We start from the raw sequence: 27,836 nt of genomic DNA, 5'->3' as shown, positions 1-27,836 counted from the left end.
AATGTGTTTTAGATACCGGGTGAGGCTTGAAGAGCTGAAGACGGGTTTATCGAAACGAGGTGTACACTTGTTTCATAAGGAAAGCGCCTTTCTTGCACAAAATAGGTAGACTTTGTGCGCCGCACTCAGTGTCAGCGCATATTTCCAGCAGTTTCTCCCGCCCTCTCCCCCACAACAAAAAAAGAACCCCAAAAAAACCCCACAAAAAAATAAACAGCTTGGCATCCTTGCGCAGCTTGAGTACCCTGATAGCAAAGACGCGTAGAATTGTATCCTTCAGTGTGATTGTGCATTTTAAAAGTACGGGACGTATGTCAGGCATTGTCTGTGAGCTTATTTTATTTACTTAACAGATATTACAGTGAATGGAAATAAACCAACTCGAGGTCATCTTCAATAACACAGCCGATAGCCTACTTCAATACAGAATGAATTGCTTTTCTTTTGTAGCAGAAAAAGAAGCCTATTCCACTTATCGAAATTGTGTCGATTATACGTGCAATTAATTCCGGCTCAGCCATTAACTAAGTGTTGATTCCGCTGGGTATAAAAGAAGCCCTTTAACGGCTGGTGAGGCTGACCCTCCCCTTCTGCACGAACACGGCAAACATTTAGCTTTTTTTCTTTTATTTTTGTGTTATAGATTTGAGTCTTCACTCCTGTTGTGTGTCATTTTTATTGTGTGTGTGAAGATGGAAGTCAGTGTGATGTAGCCAGGCTCAGAGGCATATAGGCGGCAGAACATGCGCAGTGGCCGCTCGTGCCATATTGGAATGAGGTCGTGAACGAGAACTGCGTTAAGCTAACGGCACGCTGCCGAAACAAAGCCGGAAGTCTCTGCGGATTAATCCTCGTCACAGCAAAAGCCCCGCTCGTTGCTCGGGCAACGGCTGTAAAGCGGTGGCTCGTGAAGGCGGTTTTATTGTGAAACGTCCCACCGGGGCCTCGGCTTTTTATTCGCGCTACGCTAACGCTGCTGAGAGCAAGCAGGCAGAGAGGAACGGCATCTAAAAAGCGACTTGGAAAAACTACTTAGCGGTAAGGGGCCGATTTTGCGACTAAATATTCACTTGGTACGTGTTGTTGCGCACAAATTCCTAGCGATGTTTTGTGCTGGGGTGGCGCATTCGCCTTTTTTCCCGTCTCTCAAAAAGATGAGTCGGGTTCGGTCGAGTGTAAGCGCCCTTATTGCTCGTCAGCCTGCTCTTATTGCTCAAGCCGTGACGTTCAGTAACTTGACTCGGACACAGGCGGTTTTAAACCATGTGTCCGAGGAGTCCCGCACGGCTGTTACACGCTTACCCTCGTGTTTTTTAATTTATTACACGGAAATTGAGCACATTTCTCCGGCTGTCTGTGTCATGTTCCGCTCAGTGTGAAAGTTAGACCGTTGGCGCTGTAGTCTCTCTCTCTCTCTCTCTCTCTCTGCAAAACCATTGCGTTGATGGCCCATCTCTCTCTCCCTCTCTGAATGCTGCGGTTAGTCGGAAAAAGCGGCGCAATCTTAAGCTAGTTACAGTTCAAGGACCGTGTGGAAGTGTCCATGGATGTGCCCTCGTGTAACTCCGTATATTTGTACCGTGTTTAAGTCTTGCATAATGAAGGTTGCACGACCTCATCCGATTTGTGTTGCTACCACCAAGCAGGCTGCATAAACTAACTGCCCCCCCCCCCCCAAATCCCTCTTTCTCTCTCTCTCTTTTTTTTAAATTCCTCCAGCTTTTTAACGCGGATAAACGAGATGATGCTCGAAATGTCCGCGTTTTCCCGTCAGATTCACCGTTCACTTAATGCACCCTATTATTCATCAGCCCCCTTAACTTCCCTATTGTGCAACTTGAGTGATCCGCTGGCTGGCAGCGCTTGCTCGGCTTGACGTGCCGCTGTGCAACGAGCAGCCTTTACTGAAACTAAACGGAGCACCTGAAGGAAATAGGTGTTATTTAAGCGTGCTGTATTGAGGAAATTGGTCTTTTCCATTTTTAGCCTCCTCCCCCTTCTTCTTTTTCTTCTTCTTTATTTTTCTGCTTCTTTGGATGAGAAGTTGTCGCAGGTTTCGCTGGGATGTCGCAGTGATTTACAGGAGCAGGCCAACTCTTATTTGTTGGGCTTTTGTTTACAACCATTACCTCCACATTGAATATGTCAGGGTGTCTGAAGTTATTTAAATCGCCTCGGAGGGTGAGAGGTGTGTGTTTGGTGATGGGGGGTGGTGTCTGAGGAACAACCAAAAAGGCTGCTGTTGTGAATTTAATGGTATCGTTTTAAGATGCGTTATCAAGAATGACATAGAGTTTCAACCTTATGTGCTAGCCCTTTAAAGGGGGTTTCGCCTAAAACCAAAACTATTCTCGCTTTCCTATTGTGCTATTATTATTGACCTATAAACCGTGTGGCTTTCGTGTCATGAACCAAGAGGTATCAGTCAGACAGTTCTGCTTCTGTAGACTCAATAGAGGATCATTCTGTTTGTGATGTGAAATTATTCTACTGCAACACCTCCTGGCATTTAACATAACCTCATATTTCATTGTACACAGTTTATTTTTTTACCACATAAAATGCTCCTATTAACACATTGGGTTATTTAGAGCATGGTGGGCTGTCACAGTTTCCAGATGGCTTTGTTGCTGGTGATTTTTTTTATTATTATTATTTTATTTGTCACATTTCATTGCTTTGAACACCACCAACAGAACTCTGTTTGGTTTGCAAGAAACCATGAAAGATTTGATAGCATTACAGGTGTAAATTTATACCAAATGCAACAGATACGTTTTAGGTTTTGTGAAGGTCAGAGTGTGGGCTGCTAACTGTAGAAATACATTTTCAGTCACTGGTGGATGACATTTAATAGTGCTTGGGGAAGTGACTAATTTAATTGTATCGAAAGCAGATTGTGTTCTAGAAAAGCCACACAATGTGTAAAGACTTATTTAGTTGGTTTGCATTTCCCTCCCCTAGACGTCAGAGGCCCTGAAAGGCATTATTGAGAACGCTCAGTGGCATGCTAAGTGCTGATGAGAGTATGATTCGGTGAGTGCTTGTAAAGGGATGTAGTGTGGATGTCAGTTGTGGGTGTGTGTGCATTTGGCTCTTTCTCTTTCAGGTTCAGTCAGAGTCTTGGCTGTAGAAAGATTCAGGCAGAGCTGTGGTCCACACAGACCACTTTACTTTATATGAAACAGGGGAAGTTGCTTTTCTTCCTGTCTGCTGTGGCAGTTACACAGCAAAAGTGCTGCACCTCATGGACTCAACAATTCCCTGTGAAATAACCAACTGCATGGGAAATGTATCCATGTTCCACTCATAGTGATTCTCAAATGCTGACGTCCTCCTATTTGTTCAAGAAAACATGATTCAGTTTTATGTTGTTTGATTTTTGTCAAATGTATTTATTTAATCTGAAAATCCCATTGAGACCAAATCTGGCCAAGGTAGCAGCCATACAAACTCCAAAATATCAAAAAAAAAATGCAACAAGTACCATAAAATACAAGATCTACATAATTATATACAGTATAATTTAAAACTAGTGGTCTCAAGAAAAACATCCATACGTCTCCTTCACTGCATTCCCTATGATGCTTTTAAAATCAGCACTAGACATAACTGTATTTAGGTTTGGGTCTTTCATGTAGGCACAAAAGAGAATGGGAATGACATGAATTTGGATGTCTCTGCCTTGCTTGTGGGTGTAGTTTTACACAGCTCAAGTAAGATTCCATGTAGATGCTTCTATTTCTAGCAAACAAGATGGAAAGATAGGAAAGGCAATATAGAAACCTCACAAATCTCAGCAGCGTTAGGGGCTAAAGGAAACAAGTTGTGCCAAGAAGGTAATAGGGAAGTTGTTCAGACTACAGTACAGAGTAGCGGTTCTTAGAAAAACCATAGCCCTTAGTTTGCAAAATATTTTAGCAACTGATGTGACAAGACTTTAAAATATATCGTGTCTTTGGGTGCTAGCGAATAAAGCCATGAAAACAGCCAAGGTGAGCTTTAATCCTGTCAGGCTGACTTTTAACTGCAGTTTGAGCAAAATGGCTATAATGTGAAAAAAAATGTAAGTGGTAAAACATGGTTACATTGAAAATTTAAATTTGCAAGTCATTACATTGAACAGTTTTAAAACAAAATAGTTCCTGTGGCTTTTAGGGTATAATTAGTGGTACGTACTTGCATAATCAGGGTTAGGATTCTGAGCGAGTGCTTTAAAAATTTATCCTCTAAGGGGTCCCAGTGACCAGGAAGCATGAGGAACTTTTGATGCAAACTAACGTCGTCAGAACGTAAATGTTACCTGAAAATCCTCCATGTGTGAACAAAATTATCAAGGTATTGTGCTCGCGTGCTTGGAGGGAAAAATGAAGCAATCGAAGAGAGAATTTCAATTAGAAAACACAGACTTCTTCATATATGAACAATAAAATAAGACAGATCTGAGAAGAGCGCTGCACTCGCTGTTTGACTGAAGGGTGTAAAAGTCATCAAGAAAACAGTTTTCAAACTATGACAGGGTGTTCAGAACCAGAAAGGGAAAATACCTCACGTGTTTAAGCAAAATGAGGAAAAGAAGCACCAGCAGACTCCTCACAGGAGGACTCATTGTTGAGCACACATCATTAATCACTGAACTTGAAGAAACTGAGAAAAACGTAATTTCTTTATTGCAGAAATGCTAGAAATGCTGCAGCCACAATAATGTCAATCATTCCCTTAGCTTTGGGAGTATCAGAATCCAAAAATTCTGATATTTAAAAAAATAACAATAATCAAATAATTAAAGGAAAAATAAAGCGGTCTAAAAGATATTTGGATATGAAGTGTCTAATGAGTCACAGGTCTGACAGTGTTTCTGTGTAATAAGTGAAAGCGTAGTTGTTAGAACAGCCTGGGATCTGTGTAAAATTGTGCTTATTTCTGGTTACAAAGAAATACAAAGAAATCTGAGGCTCCAGTCCCTAAGCACTGGATGGACATAGAAATCTTTGTGATGGAAAGGGTGCACTAGAGATGCAGGTTTCTCAAGAAAAGGAGAAAAACAGACTGTTTACATAAAGTGGGTGCTACATTTGTGTGATGTCATTATGGGTGGTGATGGACATAATGCATTATCATTGTTTGAGTTTGTGAGACCCTTTTTAGGGTTCTGTTTTTCTTTATCTGTTGTATCAAACTGTTAATTTTAATTAAGTACAGAATAAAAAAAGAGATATCAGTTTAGAATGAGGCCCCTAGGACCCCTTGGAATATAGCTTTTTTACTAAAGGCCTGTAGCTCTGCTCCTATTTCTACTGCTCTTTTTCCACTCTGGTGTAAGGAGTGTGCAACCCCCTGGCCCCCCCAGGACAATGAGGTCCTCTGCTGCGTGTTTGTGTATGTGGTGGAGGGAGGGGGGGAAAAGGCAGATCGAGTAAGGGACAGGGTCGCGGGTGAAAGGCGGCACTGGTCCCGGCGGAGCACGGGGGTCGCAGTGGTAGTCCCGCGGTCGGGAGGGGGTGGCTTCTGATGGCGGCCTTGGTTTTAATAGAGACATCAGATGTGACAAAGACGGGCTGACAGGGCGCCTGAATGGAGCTGCAGTGACAGACAAGCTCTACTCAGCATCCCATACAGCGTGCTCTCCACCATCGTCACGCCCAGCGCTCCGCTCTTTCTCATTCATGCCACTTCTCTTGTTGTATTAACTTATTTCATCTGGCTCTCACAATGCCCTGGGTTGGGTTTCATGTGTCCGAGATTGACATGCGAGTCCGCATTCATGCATTTGTGTTTTCACATTGGGCAGGAAAAGGCATATGACCGTGGTTTTAAAAAGAAGAACCCAAATGAGTTTCACAAGTAGAGAGGTGAGGTTGGCTGAGATTAGCATAGCTACATATATTTTCCAGCTATTGTACCATCTGGTGCGTTACTTAGGTGGTAAGTCCGGGACCAGATAGAAGCACTTTGAATATTAATGTTAGATCTTCTCTAAAGACACTGGCAGCCTTATTATCAAGAGGCAGCAGTCCTTGATTTTCAAATGGCTCAGGGATTCAAACTAATGCAAATTCATTTTTTTTTGTTTTGAAGCACAGTTTGCAAATTAATGCTGTTGAATTTTCTTTGTCTTCTGTCTGCTGTTTGACCCAGTAATGCAGGTTACTCTGCCTGCCATTGTGATGCTTTCTATTCTCTATGGCGAGTGGCTTACATGCTGTTAACTGATACCGATGTTTATATATTATAATGATATAGATGGTGTTAAAATAAAGGTATAGGCATAATAGTGGTGTGCCACAGATGACTATTAGGAGCCTGGATGAGTGCACTGTTTTCATTTCTGTGTTTCATTCTCTCTTCTGCCAGAGTTTTGGAGTCCTAGTTGGCCGCGAGGGCACCAGCATGAGCCAGGAGACACTGGTGTCTGGTAAGAACAATTCTGTGAACAAATGTGTGAAAGGCAAAAAGTTTAGGGAGGTTTTGATTATGAAATTCAAAACCATCATTGACATTTAAAATAACAGTTTGGCTACACAAAAGTCTGGAGTGACCCCTCATTGCTTTATATTGAGCTAGATAAGTGTTAATAGATGCAGCGATTCATTTAAACATGGACAAAAATTAATGTAAATATAGTATATGAGGAAATATTAGAGGTGGAAAAGGGGCACATTTTAATTAACTAAAAAAATAGACATTTGTAGAACAGAAAACTAACCGAACCAATTGTGTGAATTTGGAAAACAAACTAAATTCAAATTCAAATATAGAAATATCCTTAGTTTTAGTCTTTGTCAGTAGGCAATATTTGTCATGGAAATGTTTATTGAGACTTGTCTGCGAGTCAATTGCTTTTAAAAAGTTCTGTATTAGTTTTTGATTTTACTTATGCCTGACATGTGCCTTCCATACATAATACGTCAAAACACTGAAACTAATGAAAATGAAACAGCAAACCGATAATTTTCCAACAATAAAAACTAAGTGACACAAATAAGCCCACTCTGGAAACGTACTTGAACTGAATTGAAAACAGAAAGTCAAAACGAAATAGAAACAGAAACTAGTTAGAAAATACAAAAGCTTTAATAACTGTGCTTCTTGAAGGGGATTCAAAGCTCTTTGGATGTTGGCTGACTTTTAATCTTTCGTGATGATCCCACGCTCAGGTCCGGGCCAATCCATGACTGATATGGTTTTTCTGCCCAGGTGCTATCCAGTTTACTGCACTGGCAGTGTGTTTGGGATCTTTGTCATTGCTGAAAAATGAAGCTTTTGCCAGTAATTCAATTCAATTCAATTTTATTTATATAGCGCCAAATCACAACAAAAGTCGCCTCAAGGCGAGTAAGAGGTTTTTCAGCAATTTTGATAGTTGCCCAACACCAGTGGTTAAAATGCAGTCCCACACTATGACAGAACCTCCATCATGTTTTACAGATGGATGCAGACATTCACTGTTGGACCTCCTTTCCTGTATGCATTTTTGCAACAGGCTACTAGTAACAAAGGCCCCATTTAAATTGGTTCCTTGCTAGTACGTAGACACAGCACTACTTTATCCCTTGAGTTCCAGTTGTTATCTTTAATGCTTGCTGTTAAGTGACTCAACAAACAACAAAAAAAACATTCCTACAAGAAATGGTTAGCTACAAGGACTGTGCTCAAAATAAATATGAAAAAACCAAAAAAAAAACCAAAAATGTATATAAAACTGCAAGTGACCCGTGGATATTTGTGCATTCCTGTGTAGGACAAAATGCTGGAAAGCAGGTTCATGAAGAAAAATGCGTTTGCATTCCAGATGGAGACTCTGCTCAGGATGCTCCTGACTTTAACTGGGATGATTACCTGGAGGAGACTGAAGCCGTGGCTGTGCCCCATCACAGCTTCAAACATGTGGGTGTCGACAACCTTGACAGCTTACACACATTTCTGGATAAACTTGTGCTAGCTATTTATGATGAATTACATAGCTTCTGTGTAAAGTCTTCAGAGAGACTGGTGGGGTCAAACTTCATATTAAAATTTAAATTGAAGTTTTTAAACTTATTAGCATGCCCATATGGTGTTTCATTAATGTGCTAGAAGGCATAGAATGAGGAAAACAAGCAGTCAGCACCATGTCTGAATGTTCTTTTTGTAGTAACAACGGAGTCACCACTGTCACCATTTTTTTTCTTTCCCGACTAGTGTAAAGTTGGCTCTAGCTGTTACATTGTTACAAGTTACTTCCTGTATAGGCGCAACTTAAGTTATTCTGTTGTCAGATAACCAAAGCAAGTAAATGTGAGTGAAAATTAAACCCTTTTTCATAGTAATTCTTGTTAATTCTATTAACTAATTACAAACATGTGCCTCACATACGGGCAGTCAATACTGCGGCGCCTTTTTTCTGAGGTCGTTTTGATTTGACCAGCTGTAATATGCAAAATGCATTGAAAAGGTTTGGAGATGTTGAGGAAAACTGTGGGTCAGGTTTTGAAGTAATCCAAAGAAATCTGACCACATGTTCTTTGCAATCCAGTGGATTATATGACTAAATATTTCCATGTGCTTTGTGCTCATTTTAAAGAAACTTAATCCAACCCTGTGTTCTCTGGATACGTTACTTGTAGCAAACAATTGGAGAGTCCTTGTGTTCTCTCATAAAACTAGTGTTTTAACCCATGTTACTTAAGCTGAAAGCTGGTAGGTAGATTTATTTAGGATGAAAACCAATAGAATAAAAGTTTTTTCTCTTATGTTGATTTGATCTCCTGTTTTCCGTTCTCCCCTCAGGTGGACCAGGGCCTGCAGACAGGGCTGACTCCAGGCATGAAGCTGGAGGTATGTGTGCGCTCTGAGGCTGACAGCCCTTATTGGGTGGCAAACATCATCACCACATGTGGACAGCTGCTGCTTTTACGTTACGAGGGATACCAGGATGACCGCCGTGCAGACTTCTGGTGTGACATCATGACGGCAGACCTCCACCCTTTGGGTTGGAGCCGGCAGCACGACAAGACAATGAGGCCCCCTGAAGGTGAGGCGCTGCTGGGGTTGGCATCGTGATTTTTGAATTGTGGGACGCATAGTTAGAGCTGACTGATCTCATAAATCGCAGTCAAGTAACCTTTCTGTCTTTTAAATGGAGAGAGCTCTGCAGAGACAATGCAAGATTTTGGGGGGTTTTCTTTCATGCCAAAATGTAATTTAATGTTGGAACTCAACTAGGCAATTGGACTTGTGTTCATCAGTTAGATTTAAGTAATGAATATTTCTGTTCCCCTGATGTGCTTCTGGCACAGTTGCCCACAGGTGAAACACTGGGGTTTCCCTTCTGACGTTCTCGCTTCATGAAAAATAGATTTCCCACAAAATGGGTAGGCGAAACACTGAAGGAAATTAACTTTTTTCTTGTGCATTTTTTTTACATTAATGGAGATTTAAAAAAACAAACAAAACCTTGATACTTGTGTGTATAAACAGAAAACATAACAAAACAAAACAAAATACTTGATTTACCATTATGGGATGTGGTAGATGACACAGATGAAAGTTTGATTAAGATAACATCTCACCTTCAGTATATGATCCCTCTAGTATTTTTTTTTTCTGTTTTATAATTGATGTGATGCTTCAAAGCAGCTGTGTGAGGGGAAAAATTAGAATTGGGATGTGTGTAATGCTAAAGACCACCAGCTTTTTTGGTTAATAAACTAAATGGTGTGTGTGAATCATCCACCTCAGGTGTGCGTGAGAAGCATCAGGACTGGGAGGCTTTGCTGGAAAAGGCCTTGGCTGAGGAGTGCAGCGCGCCTGCCAGCCTGCTGGAATTGGTAAGGCAGGGGAAGGAAGCAGCTGTCCTTCCAAAAGGCTACTCACACCCAGGGTGGGGCGTTAGCTTTTGGCATTTCGGTACCCACCCGTGCCAACAACAGTCTCCTCTATCAGGGCAAATTTACGGCACACACTGTGCACTCCCATGTGTCATATCACTTAAATGTCAGATAATTACAAGTTGCATCCTCTCACAATAGACGGGCAGTTGAGGAATTGTGGATATATTAGGGAAGGGATGTTGAAGATAGAGCTGCCAGGGATGTGGAGAGACGGAGGCAGGTGATCAGCTGTGACAACCGATAAAGGGAGCAGCCGAGAGGAGATCCTCTCTCAATATTTGACTTACCTTTGAAAGTAATGGGGTAATATTAGAGCTTATTCCAAATTACAAAGTAACAAATTAGATTTGCTATATTAAAATTCAGGCCCAGCAGAAGGAATTTAAAGCAGCAGAAGTCAGTGTCTTTCTTCCTTTTTCTCTTTTTTTTCCCCACTTCTTAGCTTTTCTGTCTTCATTTCTGATGCCAGACTCCCTCAACATGGACAATTCCAGTTTTTGTGGAGAAATGCCATCCTTCAGAGACTTTTTTTTTTTTAGCTGTGCTTTGCTAGCAGAGTTTCTCTGCTACCTTTGTGACATCCACATTTTCCTCTTCTGTCAACTCTTTCTGTGATTATTTTATTTGTTACATTTTGGCCAGTTTGCCTTTGATTGTTGTCAAGCTAGAAAATGTCTCTCCTGCAAATATTATGTAAAACCTATCAACCAGTGTTGCAGTGTATCCACAGGCATTCATCTATAAATGTCATCCCAAACAGACTTTGCCTCACGCAGCCCCATATCACACTCTCACCTCCCTTGCTTCAAACTTTGGTTTCACTGTGGTACTCTTGGCCAGGATCATGCCAGCCATGCTGGAAACCATCTGAACAAATTTATCTTGTGTCTCATCTGATCAAAGAATGCGCTTCTATTATTAATAAGGCTTTTTTCGTGCACTTTAGCACAGTTTAATCTTTTAATTTTGTGCCAAAGAGCAAACAGGGGAATTTTTTTTTTCTTGGCTGGTATCCATAAAAGCTGACATCAGCACAGCATCCTTCACACTGTCTGAGCTGTTGCAGAGCATCTCATTTCTACTCAAAAACTCTGTGCCAAGTCTTCTTTTAAAGTTCTTTTTGTACAAGTGGTTCTTGGCTTATTCTGTAACTTCTGATTACTGTGGAAATGTGTTCCACTAATTTTCCCCCTGATCTTCCTCTATCCTTTTGCGTCTTTGTGAACTCTCAGTATCAGATTGCTGCATTGATTTTCTACTTTGGGGCCTGTATTCACAATATAGTATCTCTGAATATTTTGAGTGTTTATGATAGGAAACGGACACAGAAATAAGGCAGTTGTTAGAGATGAATTGCTTTAAATTTTAATGATATTGCCCTCATCACTGTTGCTACTTAGTTATTTGTATTTTCCTATCTGTATTTTAAGTTTAGATTTATATCTCTAAGAGCTATAATAAAAAAATCAACATTAGAATACATCTCAGCTTGAACTAAATAAGATTTTATCTGCTGAAGTCTGAAGTATACAAAACACAAGGCTCTGAGCTTTTGTTTACACCATGAATGATGTGCTGCTGGAAGCAAATACACTGTAGGAGCAGCCTGTGAAATTCTTCACATCCATTAGTTAGCTTTCAGTCACCATGCTTCAGTTCTGCCACTTAGCCATGCAGTGCATTCTCTCCACTGCAAATTCCTCTCCTTGTCTAGGCGTGTGTTCATGTGTGTTTGTGTTAGTGTGCTATGGGCTTTCCATTTACCACTCCTGGCCCCTTTCCAGCCCCAGCGTGGCAGAGACCCAGTGGAGCTCCTGTGTGCGGGCTGCTACGTGGAGCTCCAGGATAGCGTTGACCCGGGGCTGGCCTGGGCTGCTGAGGTGGAGGAAAATGTCGGAGGAAGGTTGAAACTGCGGCTTATAGGCACAGAGGGTCTCCCAGACACACCCGCAACTCTCTGGCTCTTTTATCTCCACCCACGCCTACACCCACCCGGCTGGGCCAAAGAGCACGGCTGCACCCTCAGGCCTCCTTCAGGTCAGTGGCATCGACATGGGACAGGTTTTATTTCCAGAAGTAAAGGAAGTTCCTTTCTTCTTCATCTATAGGTTTCTGAGCAAAGTGCCATTGCATGCATTAGTGACAGTTTAGAAGAAAGGACACGTGGACGAACTATATGAATGCATTTTAATTATCAAGTGTAATTCTATTATTTTTCTATACACTGGCCCAGCAACAAAACTTCTCAGTACTTCCTGCTAGAGCTTGAAATTAATTTTCCATGCAGGATTTGATAGATCACTGCTAATACTTTTGAAGTGGATACAGTTTGTTGGCACTGGAGGCTGTAGCTCTATCCTTACTGATCTGTCTTCTAGTACCACCAAAAGTCTTCATTTATTTTAATACCACCCTTTTTATAGCTCAGATACAGAACAATGTTAGTAAAAGGAGTTAATTAGATCTTTTTAGATTACTTTTTCTTCTTCGTAAGATGTTTTTATTGTATTTTTTTTTTTCAAAAGCAGTAATTTGATTTCAGCCATTTAATTTCTGTCTGGAGTCCAATATCCTGTGATAAGAAGTTTCTGTTTTGTGGTTGCAACATTGTGGAGAGTGACATTGATTTTTTTTTTTTTCTTCCCTTGTTTAATTAACTGGGAGCAACTTTTTAAAGGTCCAGCTACAGACCAAGCTGACATACAGGCTGTGTTTTACCAAGTACTGCTTTATACTTTGTGTTTATTTAGTCAAATTCAAAAGCATGCCCTTGATAATCAAACATTACCACAGTTATCTTTAACAGTTATTTGGTCTTTGTTTCAGATCTGTTAGGTCTGCGGACGGAGGAGGAGTGGGAGGACGTGAGACAGAGGATCAGTGACCTGCCTCAGGATGAAGCTCTGACTGCAGAGTTAACTAAAGTACGGTCAACTGCGCTCTTTATTTGTTCTTCCCGACCAGAACATTCCTCTGTTTATTCACGAGTTAACATTTGATATTTATGCTTAACTGAAAGCGACATTCTCCAAATCGGGTGCTGAAAGATTTTTAAGACCAAGGCTTTTGGAAATGGCTCTTCATACAAGCGTTTGTTTGTCTCAGGATCAACCTGCCATCTCTGCTCATTGTTTCAAAGAAGGGATGAAACTAGAAGCTGTTGACCCTGCTGCTCCCATTTCCATCAGGCCTGCAACTGTCACCAGGGTAACGGAATTTCCCATTAAATCTGTGTCTTCTGTGCTCAGTTTTGCTTCTGTTTACTGAGAATTTATTTGCTATCATACTGCAGTGAAACTCAACTTACAGCGAGTTATTGGCTTGCCATCCACTTTCTATTTCAGAGCACGAAATAGAAAACGCTTTAAACTATGTACTATTCTTAATCATTATTTTCTTTATATGTTACAACAATATATGTAACACAATCAGTAATCAATCATTTTTTCATCAGCTCAGCGCTACTTTTATCTTTTTATTGTTATATGTGCAGTGTGAAAACAATTCAATACACTGTTATTATTATTATTATTGCACTATTCTCAGTCTTTCCTCTTCAGACACCGGGGATGCAGCCAAATGTAACAACAGTTTCATATGCCAGAATGAAAGCTTCCTTGTAGTTAGCTTGAGTTGGGCAGCGATGCCATTTTACTTTAATATTTGTATGTGAAATAATCTCAAATTTTAACAGCACAAAATGCTGTCATTTAAAAAATGCTAAATATTTCTCTACAGTAGATTCCTAAGAAAACGGTCTGCTTTGATGATGGGCTTTCCCTGCTTTTCTGCTAAGCACAGCTAATGGCCCCTCGTTTACTCACGTCTGCAAACCTGCGTACAGGGAAGAAACTTAAATTTTATCAGATCGAGTTCCAGTGTTTAAATTATATGTGAAAGTGACTCATCACTGCAACGTGTTCTGCAGCATCTTGGGCAGCAGGTTCTAACTTGTGAAAAGGTTGATCTTTTTACACAGAAGTGTGGCTGCTCTGCTCTATCAGCCAATCATAGCAGCTGTAACATCACTCGCAAGCCAACAAACTGCGCATAATTTCTTTGCACTTTATAAATGCAGGATGTTGCATACAGCAGTCCCGGTGCAGAGCTGCAATTTAACAAGCCACACAGCTCCCCTTTGTAGGAAACTGATGTCTGACGAAGTCTGGTCAGACAAACAGCAGCAACATTTCTAGGGTTTGTTTTTTTTTTGTGTGTGAGTCTTCTGACACTTGGAATCCAGTTGATTTACCCATTTATTTAGTTAACAGTAGTGCAGTTTATGAAAAGTTGAAATACAACAGGATCCGGTTCATCCCCCCAAGCAATCATGCTGTTGACTGTTTCAAGGCGACGAGCTAAAAATCTGAGTGTTTCTGTTTGTTTTTTTTGTTTTTTTTAAAATAAGCCCACTGGAATAAAATAATATAAGCAGAGGGAAGGACATGTAAACCAGAGGACTTTGGGGGAGCCTCACAAAGCACCCAGAGTGTCCATGCTGTCTTTATTCAGTTAAAAATGTCTTTATTCCGTTAAAAAATGTTTATCCAACATGCTTACATATGCCTGAAACAATAGATCATATTAGAAATGCTAAATTGCTAAAAACTCAACCAGCTCAGTGTGACTACAAGATAAAACATCTGACAGTCTCTGGGTCCGGTGTTGTATATTCCAGGTGTATAATGAGCAGTACTTCCTGGTGACAATGGACAACCTTTGTGATATTGAGGAGTCAGAGAGTGCTGGGCGATCCTTCCTGTGTCACAGAGACAGTCCGGGGATCTTCCCTGCTCAGTGGAGCCTCAAAAACGGGCTCCCACTCAGCCCCCCACCAGGTTTGTTCTGTCACTTATCACTTTTTGACAACTTGAAATCAGACAGTTCATGATAACAGTGGTGAGATTGCTTGTGCTGTCTTGCTTTCTCTCTAAATTGCCTTATTTCCTTCTCTTGTTGGTGTTTATTGTATCATGCACAGGATACCAGGGTCCAGACTTTGACTGGGCAGACTACCTGAAACAGTGTGAAGCTGAAGCTGCTCCTCAACATTGCTTCCCAACTGTAAGTAAACCTTTTTTTCTTTTTTTCTTTTTTTTTTTTTTAGCCATCTGTCTTGCAGATTACTGACCAGAAAAATAATGATTAAAAGAAAAAAGAAAAACTTGGGTCTCACTATTTATTCATGCTTCTGAATTGAGGGTTATTTGTTTGTTTGTTAGTTATTTTTTTATATGAATTGAGTTTAAATAAAATAATGTTGTTTATTTACATGATGGTGCATCTAAAAACTAGGCTAAGTTAAAAATTTGAGGAAAGGGGAGAAAATAGTTCAATAAAACATTTTTCTGATATAGTTTTGAGAGAGACTGCAGGAAGCGAAGATAACAAATAGTGGAAATATTGGTTTTCCTTGATTGTGTCATTGCTTATTCTGTTTTTTCCCCTTTTGCCTGTCATAAATGACCAAATATGAGAAATTACACTTTTCAGTTTAGCCATGTGACTGACGGCATAATCGGATACCAGTGATGAAATGTATCCCAACTAGGGATGGGTATCGTTTAGGTTTTATCCGATACCAGTACCAAACCGGTACTTTTGAAACGGTGCCGGTGCTTAAACGGTGCTCGAACCGGTGCTTAAAGAATGGAGAACACAAAATTGGTCCAAAAACCTCTCATGTTCAGCTGTTTTTTGTAAAAAGATAACAATGTTAGCCTTTTCTGCAGCTATGGGGCATATATGGTATCACTCTTGGCTGGAAGCAGTGCTTAAACAATGGAAAAAAACACAAACTTTGTCCAAAAACCTCTCATGTTTAGCTGTTTTCCACTTTTTCTTTGGTCATTTTAGCCTTTTTGGCCAGGGTGAAGGGAGTATCTGCCATCAAACAAGAAGACAGCCGCATGTAGCGATGATGATGTTTGCTAGTTCACCTTACATGCATTAATGTAATAACGTGGTTAGCCTACTCAACGTAAATTACACCATCAACATTAAGCTACTCACGCAGAGAAGAACGGCTGCTGCTGCCGTCATCATCATCATCATTTCTGCTACACTGGCAGGGCTAGGGGCCAGGACTCTCCTCTTCGGGTTTTTGGGTATGTTGCTAACTCCGGGTCCGATAACAGGCACCACACCCGCAGTAGATGTGCTCGGTGTGAGGTCTCGCAGCAAGCTTCAAATACAGCGCATTTCTTGGTTTTTGAAAAAAAAAAAAAAAAAAAAACGCTATGCGTCGCCAGGTGTTTCATCTGATTTGAGGTGTTACCTCCTTTGACAGTATCACAGTATCAGGTTAAAGCACTTGTTGCAGGGTGCTGAGTTTGCATCTTTTGCTGTGAAGTACAGCCAGACTTTTAACCGCTTCGCCTTGGGCATTTTTAATCTGTAGCTCTGCATAAAAGAACGTACGTACCTGGCCCCGCCTACTATCCTCGGAAACGTAAAATGATTGGCTAGAAGTGTCACAGCTCAGGAAAAAAAAGCACCGAAATAAAGCACCGAAATGTGCGCTGCTTTTCGGTCTGGTTACTACCGTTTATGTCAGAACCGGTGCCATCATGGCACCGGACACCGGTACCCATCCCTAATCCCAACTGTGTAATGGGGTTGTAGAGCAGGTGACCCACTGTGACTTCTCTTGCTTTTTACGGGAGACTCAGCATGTTGTTTTCCTAATGGACAAATTTCACAAAAACGAACCATCAGCCATCCTCCCTCGCCGTGAAACAGCTCTCTCTGTTTACCTCCCAGGAGCAGTGTGAGCACAGCTTCAAAGAGGCCATGAAACTAGAGGCTGTCAACCCACTGTCACCTGAGAACATTCACGTGGCCACAGTCACCCGGGTCAAAGGGCAATACATTTGGCTGAGCCTTGAAGGTGAGATGACTACTGAAACTTTAGTAGATGGATTCAAATGAACAATTACAATATGCACAGTTTTTTTTCTGCTGTTTTAAGAAGAAAATGCTGACATAGTATTTGAATGGCAGCAAAAAACAAATTTGCAGCTAATTGCGCAAAAGGCAAAGTTCATTTGTGCCTTCCTCCTGTTTTGTATGTACTCCTCTTGTCTATTATTTATTTTTGTTGTCCTACTATTTATATTTTTATTCCATGTACAGTTGGTGTGGAGCACCCACACTTTAGTTGTACATGTGCAATGACAACAAAAGCCTATTCTATTCTATTCTTCTATTTTGAAAATAATCTTTCATTTTAAAAGAAGCAGTTTCATGTCTGATTTTTATTTTTTTGACATTGGAAGGGATTTCTTTAAAGAGTTTAAAGAGTGTGTGTGTGTGTGTGTCCATGTCTGTATTCTTGCAGGTCTAAAGCAGCCCATGCCAGAGCTGATAGTTCATGTGGACTCACTCGATATATTTCCTGTCAGCTGGTGTGAGACAAATGGCTATCCACTTGTCTACCCTATTAAGCCCTCAGGTATACAACATGACTCATCATTGTAGAGTTTCATGGTAGTGGTGATTACCCAGCAGCTTGAATAAGCCTGTTACTAAGAACACAAATAGAAACAAAATACGATCTTCATTTTATCCTGACGTTGGAATAAATAGCAATGAAAATCAGTGCATCCGGGCACACGTTAATCTCTCCTTGTTTTTCAGTTGAGAAAGAAAAGAAGATTGCTGTGGTGCAGCCAGAGAAACAGTAAGTATGAGAGGAGGGGTGGGGTGTGTGATTGGTGGTAAAGTGGACTAAGCTCAACAGCCTTTCAACATCTCATTTAATTTTCATCCTTTTACAGCAGAACTCCCCCCAAGTCTTCATCACCTGACACTGTCAAGCAGCAGATAACAAACCAGTCGGAGACAGGTCAGTTTGTCTGATCAGTTTTTAAGACCCTATATATTATGTTCGGTCTGCTGCTTATCTACTGTGGTGGTTCCATCATATATATGTTCTTGTGTGAACGTGTGCAGGGCAGGGCAACGGGAAATACTGTTGTCCCAAGATCTACTTCAACCACCGCTGTTTCTCAGGGCCCTACCTTAACAAGGGACGCATCGCTGAGCTGCCTCAGTTCATCGGCCCTGGAAACTGCGTCCTCGTGCTCAAAGAGGTGAGAAGGCTTGGTCAGCTGGTGACATGTCAGATATTTTAGCCGTTTTGATATCCAAAACATTGTTATATGACCAAATATCAACAAAGCGAATGCGTTCCAGAAGTAAAAATCCCATCCATATTTTCCATAGAGATTTTTATTATGAGCCATAAAGTTGTAAACATCCAAAGCAGATTTAGGACAAGCTACAGCATTATGGAATGCCGGAAAGTGTTTCAATGGAAACCACAAGTCTGCATGTATATCCGCCTTGTTTTAACAGAAACATCTTTTATTGTGATACTGTGGAACTACTTAACCCACAATCCTCAATCAAAACAGTGATGACTCTGATTGGTGGAGGTTGCTCTTACCATAGCAATGTTTAAACCCCACCAAATGCCAGAACACCAAACTTCAGAAACTGTGAGAGCGTTGATTACAGTCAGGAATAAATCACTCTACCAATAACCATGCAACTATGCTGTACTTTACTACATATACACAACACAGACTACTAAATGTCCAGCCATATAAAAAATGGACACTTAGCACTCAAGGGTCAGGAAGTAATTTGCTGTGGAATCTGGGATTTTCAGTGGGTTATGGGATTAGTAATTCTTTCACCAGTAAAAGTAATTATCTGCACAGTCTTGTGCCTGGCCTCTTTTCTATTTTTATTTTATTTTTTTAATTTTTATTGTCATGTTTCACCTCGTAGCTGGTTGGATTGGTTCAAGGCTTGAAACTCTTGGTACAAGGATTTTTTCATTTTTTATTTTTTGTTTAATGGAGAAAATGAATAAGGAATTCACTTCCAGAAATAGAGTCCTTCAAAACGTGTGCAGTAGCCATTGTTCTGTGTTACATCTTTCTTTTGTGCAAATTAGTCAGTGTTAGCAATGTCCTAAACTGTCATACTGAACACTGCAAATGTAAATGCCAAATTAAAGGTGGCAGCTTTGTCACTGTGAGTATAATCAAGTTAGGATTTCACCCAAAGCACTGTATAGCACAGCTAGACCCAGGTTCTGAAATTGTTCAGCTCGTTGTGTTTCCTCAGAAACTAGTGAAATTATGGCTATTAGTTAACAACACAATGTTATACTGTACAGCAAAAATCTTGTCTCAGGCTGATTAGGGATTTTTGATGTTAAGAGAAAACACATAGTGCTACTAAAGTATAAAATAACTAATTCTTTTCATCGTTTTCATCTCGTCTCCAGGTATTGACTCTGCTGATAAACTCAGCCTACAAGCCCAGCCGTGTGCTGAGAGAGCTGCAGCTGGACCAGGAGAGCCGCTGGCAGGGCCATGGAGAGACACTCAAAGCAAAGTGAGGAGACGCGTCATTTAATTCTTCACTCAAAATACTCAGTTCTTCAGAAGAACCTGTAGGAATAGAACAAGTGCTTCCAGCTGGCATATTTGACAGAACAAGCTGGTTTAAAAGTGTACTTAAAGCACAAATAGGTACAGACATGGGTGTATTCACACCGGAATCAGGGGCAACCCACTAATACTTCAGTAAAGTGGTGAATAAGATGATAGCATCTAGGTTTCTGTAAGGAGAGATCTTGTTAGATTACATATCGAAGCGGTTTTGGTTTTGAGTAACTGAAATTTTTTTCCAGCCCAGCACTTTGTGGAAAATTAATCACATTTACCATTGCTTTTCTTTAAACATCAGGTACAAGGGAAAGAGCTACCGGGCCACCGTGGAAATAGTCCGTACTGCAGACCGTGTGGCAGACTTCTGCAGGAAAACCTGCATTAAGTTAGAGTGCTGCCCGAACCTGTTTGGACCTCGCATGGTTCTGGAGCACTGCTCAGAGAACTGCTCTGTCCTCACCAAGACCAAATACAGTAGGTGGCAAACAGGTCATTGAGACTTAAAATTATTTCTCATTTCATCTGAAGTGTTTGTTTAAATAGCTAGAGAGGCAATATAAACAACCTCTGATATTCATGTATAATATCTTAGAAATCTTTGTATTTGTTGATCAGCTGTTATAAACTCTTTGAGATGCAATTAGAAAACTCAACAGATTTCTAATTGAATTAGAAAGTATATGTGCAATCTGGACGTTACCCGGCTAATAAAAGACTCAGATCATGCAGTGATACAGTGGAAATCCAGTAGAACGTGTTTCTGTAACTGACAGCATTTGGCATTTGAAAGACTGTGAATACAGTGGCGTTCATCAGGAAAAGGAATTTGATTGCAGACGTGATACGGAATGTCTAACATTTCCAACCAGTATTTGTAATACATGCTCAGCATTGTGGTGGCACGTGTAAACCTTTAAAGCCCCAACCGTGAAATAATTGCTAGAAATTAATGTTTTGAAAATTGTAGAAGTCTCAGAACGCATATATTAAATTTAATAGGATTAATGTTACTTTTCATTATCTGTTTGTTATGTGTGGAGCTCCATAGTTGTCTACTAAAGAGGTTTTGCACTCCAAAATAATATTATTGTGTGTTCTGTGCATGTCTCCTCCTCTTTTGTCTGCCATCTTTTGGGGCAGTTTGTTTTTGCAAATGTGTTTTGTTTGTTTTTTTTAATATAAAAACTTGTATATGGAAATGTAGGTATTTAGAGATTTTAATTAAGTTATATATTTTTATATTTTTGTGAATATATATATATATATATATATGTGTGTGTGTGTGTGTGTGTGTGTGTGTGTGTGTGTGTGTGTGTGTGTGTGTAATTTTTTTTTTTTTTTTTTTTTTTTTTGTAAATTTTGAATTTTTTTTTTTTTTTTTCCTTTTGCAATTTTCTTTTTTTATGGCGCTCTCATGGCTCCATAACTTGTTCTCATTTTGCCCAAAGCTTATTCACCTTCAGTTCATTTGTGTAGCTCGTGAATAGAAACGATCTGTGCGTATGTAAACACTGCCTTGAATGTGAATATTCTGAGATATTTATTTATTTATTTTGCAATAACCTTTTGGCTTAGTGGGTATTCAGTGAGCACACAGAGTTGGTAGAAAATTGGTGTCAGGGTTGGCCTCTTTGATTTTGTGTAAAACTTTTTTCTTTTTCTTTTTTTTGAAGCACAAAGCCACAGATTTGCTGATATGTTTACTGCAGCTGCATCACAGTGTTGTGGTTAACTGATGCAATTCAATAGCAACAGACAAATGATTATGCTTTCTCTTTTTTCATCTCATTCAGACCTACTGAACAGCCTGTTTATCAGTGCTTTTCTTATAGAGAGCGTTTAAGAATACAAGCATTAGAGTCAGATTAATATCCATCTGTTTCAGTGGTGTATTCAAGTCTATAAGACATGCCAGATGCAACATGATAATGACACAACAGGTTTGTTGTTTTACCATCAGCATATTACTATGGAAAGAAGAAGAGTAAACGTGTTGGTCGTCCACCTGGAGGCCAAACTAATCTGGATGCTGGAGTGAAAAGAAGGGGGCGGAGGAGGAAGAGGAGGAAGCAGCTCTTTGTCCATAAAAAGAGACGCTCATCAGCTTCTGTTGACAACACACCTGCCGGCTCTCCACAGGTACCCCAGAACTCATGTTACTTCTGCATTAAGCTTTAGGTTAAACGAACTGTGTGAAGTGACCGCTTGTCATCCTTTTGCTCACAGGGCAGTGGGGAGGAGGAAGATTTAGATGAGGATGACTCCCTGAGTGAAGACTCTGGCTCTGAGATGCAGGACGATCTCCAGGATGATTCAGAGCAGTCAGTCGGGAAATCTCAGCCCACCACACCGTCCCCTTCCCCGCCGGCGACTCCCAGGCCGACACGCAGACGCCGGAAACCCCGCTCCCCCTCGTTCTCTGATGATGAGAACCGCCCCCCTTCACCAAAGGTGATGAAAATTACAGAGAGGAGCTTTGCAATATTTCTAATTATGTTTCCAAGCAGTGTATCTGTAATTAATACTCAGCGGGTTCACAAAGATTTTCCACTTGTTCTGCGATCTGCCCCTCCAGTTGCACTCTAAATAAATGTCTTGTGCTTTCTAACATTTCCATTTTAGTAACATTTTAAAAGGTGTTTCTGCCGCATTACGGTCTGTCCCATTATGCTGCTTGAAAGAAACAAAAATGTCTCCAATGGCTGTTTGACTGTGACCTTTTACTGCTTTTACACAGCTATTATTTCTTTAATGAAATGTTTAGGTCTGCTACCCGTCTCAGCATCAATTGCAAGGGTTAAAATGAGCTGCGAGCCTTTCGTCTTTGGCAGGGAAATCTCAGTCTGTCTGACTCACACTGTCTGTGTGTTTGTAGACGCCAAAAGCTGAGCCTCCTCAGAAACTGTGTTTGGATACCAGCCCCCTGGAGTGGAGCGTTACTGATGTGGTTCGCTTTATCAGGACCACTGACTGTGCGCCTCTTGCGAGGATTTTCTTGGATCAGGTATGAAAAATACTCAGACTTAATGGCCGTGGCCATTAGGGATAAGAGCTCACTCTGCTTCAGTGCAATAAGTGCATTATACACTTGTACTTTATCCATGGTTAGAAATGGAAACATTTTAACATTTCTCGTGTGTTAACCCAAAAACAAGCTATATATAGAATGCATCTCACATGAACTCGTGTGTTGGCAGGAGATTGACGGACAGGCGCTGCTGCTGCTGAACCTCCCGACAGTGCAAGAGTGTATGGACCTGAAGCTGGGACCGGCCATCAAGCTGTGCCACCACATCGAGCGGGTCAAGCTGGCATTTTATCAGCAGTTTGCTACGTAGCTGACGGGGGACCAGATGTGGGATGTGACTGCACCCTGTTCTGTGTGTTAATCCATTCAAAATCAATGGGTTGTTTTTTTTTTTTGGGGGGGGGGGGTTCCCCCCTAACATTGGACCTCACTTAGAATCCTTCCTATTCCACAACCTGTGTGGACATGATAGATGAAGCAACATTTCTTGATCCTTGGGGAGGGGGAAAGACAGCTGAGAAAGTAGAAGACCCAAAGGAAGGAAGTTGTGGCTCTTTGATGGCACAAATAAATGTAAAGCCACATAAGTATAAATTCCTTAAATTCAACATATTTTGACATCAAAATAAACCATCACCAAGGACTTGCTTTAGCTTTAAAAAAGAAAAGAGCTTGGTTTCTGTATCTATTTTAATTAATGCTGTTTGACTAATTTGTATCTTCAGAGTGTTGTGAACCTGTTTTTTGTTTTTTTTTTTCCCCTTTTCTTACCCACTTAAAAAGTGACTTAGCGCCACTTCTAGAACTCTTGTTCTATTTAATCATACTTTGCAGTCCGCTTAGGGCAATACCACAGGATCAAAGCTTTTAAATTGTAATACTATGGGATAAGTAAGTAATAATCTCACTAAGTAATAAGTGAGATTAACTGCCTTCTGATCTGGTGACTTCTGTGGAGAATATTTAAAGTGTCTTCAAAAATGTATTTCGGTGTATTAGTTAAAGGAAAAGAGTAATCGTTTCTTCAGAAATCAAACTAGACGATGCAAAGAGTCTGCTGCCCAATTGTGAAGCGATAGTTTGCGTCATTGCAGGGACTGCATTAGATTTTATTTTAAACATGCAACATGTATATCAAGATCCGTTGCTAGTTTTAAGATGGAATACTTTATGCCAAATTTGTATGCTTAATGTAAAATGGGGTCTTGATCTTAAGAGACTATGGCTCTCTGGTTTAAGTCTCAATATGTGAAATGATTTTGTACTGCAAGCACAAGCAAAACCATGCACTACATGGTGGTATGCAATTATGACACGTGCATGTCTGTATATAGTGTACATATTCAAATATCTTCTAGTGCAACAGGGTGATTTGAAAGGGGGAAAAAAATCGTCTTTGTGCATATGTGTAAATGCCCAAACAACACAATATATTTGCACAGAATAGGTCTAAACTTTGCAATATTGGGTATATGATGCGAGTCAGTTTAGCTACAGTTGATAAAAACATTTTTAACAGCAATGGGTTATTTTAATTGCTAATGCTAAATTAAATTGGCAGTTTTAAAGCAAGATGATACTCTTAACATGCTTTTGTAAGTCGTTTCTCCCCTCGTTTTTTTTCAGTCCGTGTCGTGCGATTTGATGTAACGTTCTTCAGTTTGTGTGATGTTTATGTGTTTACTAATTTTCTCGTAGTTCCCTTGTGCTCAGAACAATAGCACAGGCCTCGTTTGAAGATTATTATCACTGCTATTTAAAGACAACACTGCAATAAAAAGCTGAACAACACTTTTTACGCGACTGGTGTTTGTTCCTCCTTTCCCGGCATGCACTTTGTGGCTACGTGCGCGCCACGTGACCCAGCGTCTGTCAACATGAGTGGGCATTGCTGGGCAGGGGAAGCAGCTGGATAACAGACGGGAGCTGTGACCTGCAGTTCTTCACATTTATTTTTGTTCTTTTTAAACAGACGAGCTGGTATTGTGCGCGACTGTCACGAGACGCCGGTGGATGCGCCGTTTTAAACCTTACAGGAAGTATAACTTTGCCTGAAAGCTTTTTCTTAACTGAACTCAGTAGTTCGCTTCGAGGCTAGCTAGGTAGATAACGATAGCAGCACCTCAGTCGCTAGACGGTGGACGGTTTCCCCATCAATTGAAATTTACTTCAGAGTGGCTGACATGTCCGTATAACGCGTTAAACACTTGCTGTTTAGCCGGGCGTATGTTTGTTGCTGATGTTAGTTCCCAGATTAGAAGATTCCAGGTCGATCTAGGAAGTGTTTGCTCCACTGTGTGTGTGTGTGTGTACCTTTAAACTAGCTTTTTTTTGTGTTGCATTGCCGTTTTAAACTGTGTACACGGCTCAGTTGGGACCACGCTATACGTCGTTGCAACTTCCAGCGCCGACGGCTTCACTTGTCCAGTGACAAAGAAGCTATGGCTGCATGGATGCCTGAAGCAGGAGAATGAGTGCGAGCTTTCAATGGAGAGGATGTCACCATCTTTCACCGAAGACTGTCCTGCTTAGCGTATCGATTAGCTGACCGGCAACTTCGCAACAGAACTGGGTCCGAGCGGCTGCTGCTGCTTTTCTTCACTTTATTAATTAGTCACGTCCAGATCTTCTGTCCCATGGCTGCAGCAAGCGGGGTCAACATGCTGTCCCAGCACGGAGAGGTGGCACTGGCTGGTCCAGGAGGAGCAGGGATGCCCGCGGTGTCTCTTACCAATACATCGGTGTCTTCTACACCGACACCAGATCCCAATAACCGGGGGTGCGAGAACGGCGCCTTGATGGACTCCTTTGGGATCTTCCTGCAAGGTCTTCTCGCTGTGATGGCTTTCAGCACGCTCATGTGTAAGTATGGCTAATGCTCTGCTGTGTCAGATATCTGACACCAGCTGCTGATGTAAGGGGGTATCATCCAATAGCAACACTCCGATAATCAAATGCGATATTGATTTCAGCTGGGAGGGTTGAGGTAAATCTATACAGAGCCAGACAAACGATATTAATACGTGTAAATCTAAATGCAGGGGTTTCACTTCACTGTAACTGCATACCAATTGGAGTCACTTGTTGGGGCTTTTTTGGCTGTGTTGATCATTTAAAAAAAAAAAAAAAGATACTTCCTCTCTGCATTTCCTGGCACATTTGACCTCTCGTGCTGCATGTACTCCATATACTGCTGAACTTTGCAAAAAATAAATGAAAATGACTTTGTTTGGATGTTGCTGTAGTTTTCACATACATTTCTGCTTGGCAGTCAGTTGAGGAAGCAATCGCAGTGGGGAAGAAATATATAAAATGTTGCTTTCTTTTGATTGGGTGATGTGCAGATAGAAAACTGTCCTGAGTAGATTCAGAATATGTTTTTTAAATAAAGTGCTGTATCTCAAGTGATGGTCACTCTATATATCCTGTAGGTGCTTCACAGTAACAGCCACTAATGAGGTTTCTTTGTGTCAACTAGCATATATGGATTTCAGAAGTAGAAATCATCTTATTATTATTATTATTATTATTTTTATTTATTTATTTATTTAAATAAACTATTTAGAGAGACCATCTTAAATAGGATTTGAAAACTGAAGTAACAAAACACTTCTTCTTTCAGTTGTTTAGGGGTTGCCACACTGGATCACCTGCCTCTGTCTCACCCTTTCCCTCGCCTCTGTGCATGTCCCTCTTCTCTACATCTGTAAACATTCTCTGTTCTTCTCACGACCTCAGAATCACAATCAGAATTAGCTTTATTCACATAAGCTCTCAATGTAAACAGAACAGACACACAATTGCAACATGACACAGACAATAATATGTGCAATGGTGCAGAGTCCAACAACATTCCTCTCCCCTCTCCTCCTCATTTGTCTTCAGCAGTAGCATAGTTTCCAACAGCACCTTCCTGGTCAACACAAACCGGTGGCAGTCATCATTAACCCAGACCTGAATCAATCTTGTTTCAAGGTTGCATTTATAATGAGCATTGTATTTAATTTGATGAAGATTTCATGATGAGGGTCTTTCCTAATGGGTGTGACGTTAACAGCGCACCGAAGTATAAATCTCTTTATAACTCTGAGAGCTCTCATACTGGGAGTTAGAAATACTGAAATAATACTTACAGTAATTTAATACTTAAAATGTGGGGCATGGGTGTGAAATGGCAGGACAACCCCATTGATTGCCTTCTTTTAGTGTCCTTTACTGAGCACTCATGGTTCACTTCATCTCTTCAGACTGGACGTTTAGTTTGATCTCAGCTACACACCTGAAAAGTTTTATAAATGCATCTCTCTCACACACACACACACACACACACACACACACACACACACACACACACACACACACACACACACACACCATGTAGTAAACCTTATCAAACATGCTGTCTTATGTAGTCAACATAGATTGTAGTGCAACACTATATCTAGTTTTTCTTTTTTCTTTGGCTGTCCTTGTCTCGTGATGGCTAAATGTCATCTTGGTGACACCTACTGCAGCATGAGACTATTCGCTAGATTGTCTCTAGTTGCTTGTTGTCATTAAGCTCATCTTCTTTTACTTCTCCATGTGGACAGACTGTAAAACTTTTCTTTTTACACCTCAGGCTAAGGTAGCTTTACATTAGAAATTGGCAGGCAAATGTCCATAAACACAGACAAGGAAACGCTGGCACAGAAGATTGGGTTCAGCCAGTGTCTGGCACCAAACTGGCAGCTGCGTGACCTAATGAGAAAAGCCTCAGCAGCCTCACAGCAGTGAGTAGTTTTTTTTTTTTTTTTCTGGGCAGAAGGAGGAAGCAGAGGCCTCTGTCTGCCTTCACATCACACCCAGCTGTAAGTGGGGTGTGTTGGTTATGAAGTCACACTCGTTCGGAGCACAAACTGAGCTCATAGTTTTCCGTAAAAAGCAGCCCTCAGTATATATTTGGACAGAGCAAAAAGAACATTTAGTTTAAGTTTACAAAAGTGAGGTAGTTTGATGTCCACTTTCCATGATGGAGCCATAAAGCAAAGACTCAAGTGAAGCAGATTGCTTCCCAGAATAACAGTCACACCGATGCACACATACAGTGGCTTTAGTGTTTGTTACCCAGCAGGAGTGCTTAGCAAACAGTTCACTAATAGCTTAATTTGTACCACTTTATTTCATGTATCTTTAAATTGGGCAGACTAGATGAACAGTTTTCCTTCTAACACTGATTTATTGATTCTCTCCCTTTGCGTCATTTTGAAAGAAGCATCCATTCCCTTTCACTTAAACTCTCATAGCTGGTAGTTTCATGTCAGCTTGATTAGAAACTCTTTGACTTCTCGCTTGTTCACTTAATTGACTGATATCAGGGCAACGACGGCAAGAGTCTTAGAATAAACCGGTATTCATATACGAAAGCAATAAAATGCTCACTGGAGGTTTGATGGCTCAGAGGAGGGTTGTAACTTTGTTTAATGAAAA

General features: G+C 40.7%; 2 protein-coding genes across 4 annotated transcripts in view; both read left to right on the top strand.

Annotated features, from left to right (window-relative positions):
• Positions 1 to 869: 869 nt before the first annotated feature.
• On the top strand, positions 870 to 24,163 carry sfmbt1 (Scm like with four mbt domains 1). 3 transcript variants are annotated; one of them, XM_040003123.1, is made up of 21 exons: positions 870 to 1,038; positions 6,355 to 6,415; positions 7,793 to 7,887; positions 8,770 to 9,013; positions 9,721 to 9,809; positions 11,657 to 11,909; positions 12,699 to 12,796; positions 12,978 to 13,079; positions 14,551 to 14,710; positions 14,854 to 14,936; positions 16,635 to 16,761; positions 17,212 to 17,325; positions 17,511 to 17,553; positions 17,651 to 17,718; positions 17,826 to 17,965; positions 19,174 to 19,283; positions 19,638 to 19,828; positions 21,300 to 21,478; positions 21,566 to 21,790; positions 22,215 to 22,343; positions 22,537 to 24,163. In XM_040003123.1, the coding sequence occupies exons 2-21, from the start codon at positions 6,391 to 6,393 to the stop codon at positions 22,675 to 22,677; spliced, it is 2,616 nt and encodes an 871-aa protein (XP_039859057.1). In that variant the 5' UTR covers positions 870 to 1,038; positions 6,355 to 6,390; the 3' UTR covers positions 22,678 to 24,163. The 3 variants fall into 3 exon arrangements, with proteins under 3 accessions (XP_039859057.1, XP_039859055.1, XP_039859056.1); XM_040003121.1 differs by having other exon boundaries at positions 7,742 to 7,887; XM_040003122.1 differs by having other exon boundaries at positions 871 to 1,038; positions 7,742 to 7,887; positions 19,638 to 19,813.
• Positions 23,300 to 27,836, top strand: part of LOC120715881 (store-operated calcium entry regulator STIMATE-like) — a 21,736-nt gene continuing 17,199 nt past the window's right edge. Inside the window, exons 1-2 of the mRNA XM_040003128.1 lie at positions 23,300 to 23,310; positions 24,267 to 25,229. Of these exons, the coding sequence (XP_039859062.1) occupies positions 25,004 to 25,229 (226 nt within the window). The 5' untranslated portion in view covers positions 23,300 to 23,310; positions 24,267 to 25,003. The remainder of the gene's footprint in view (positions 23,311 to 24,266; positions 25,230 to 27,836) is intronic.

The sequence above is a fragment of the Simochromis diagramma genome, unplaced genomic scaffold (assembly GCF_900408965.1).
Source record: "Simochromis diagramma unplaced genomic scaffold, fSimDia1.1 OVJJ01000646.1, whole genome shotgun sequence".
Classification (NCBI taxonomy): domain Eukaryota; kingdom Metazoa; phylum Chordata; class Actinopteri; order Cichliformes; family Cichlidae; genus Simochromis; species Simochromis diagramma.
This window is presented reverse-complemented; position numbering and strand designations above follow the sequence as displayed.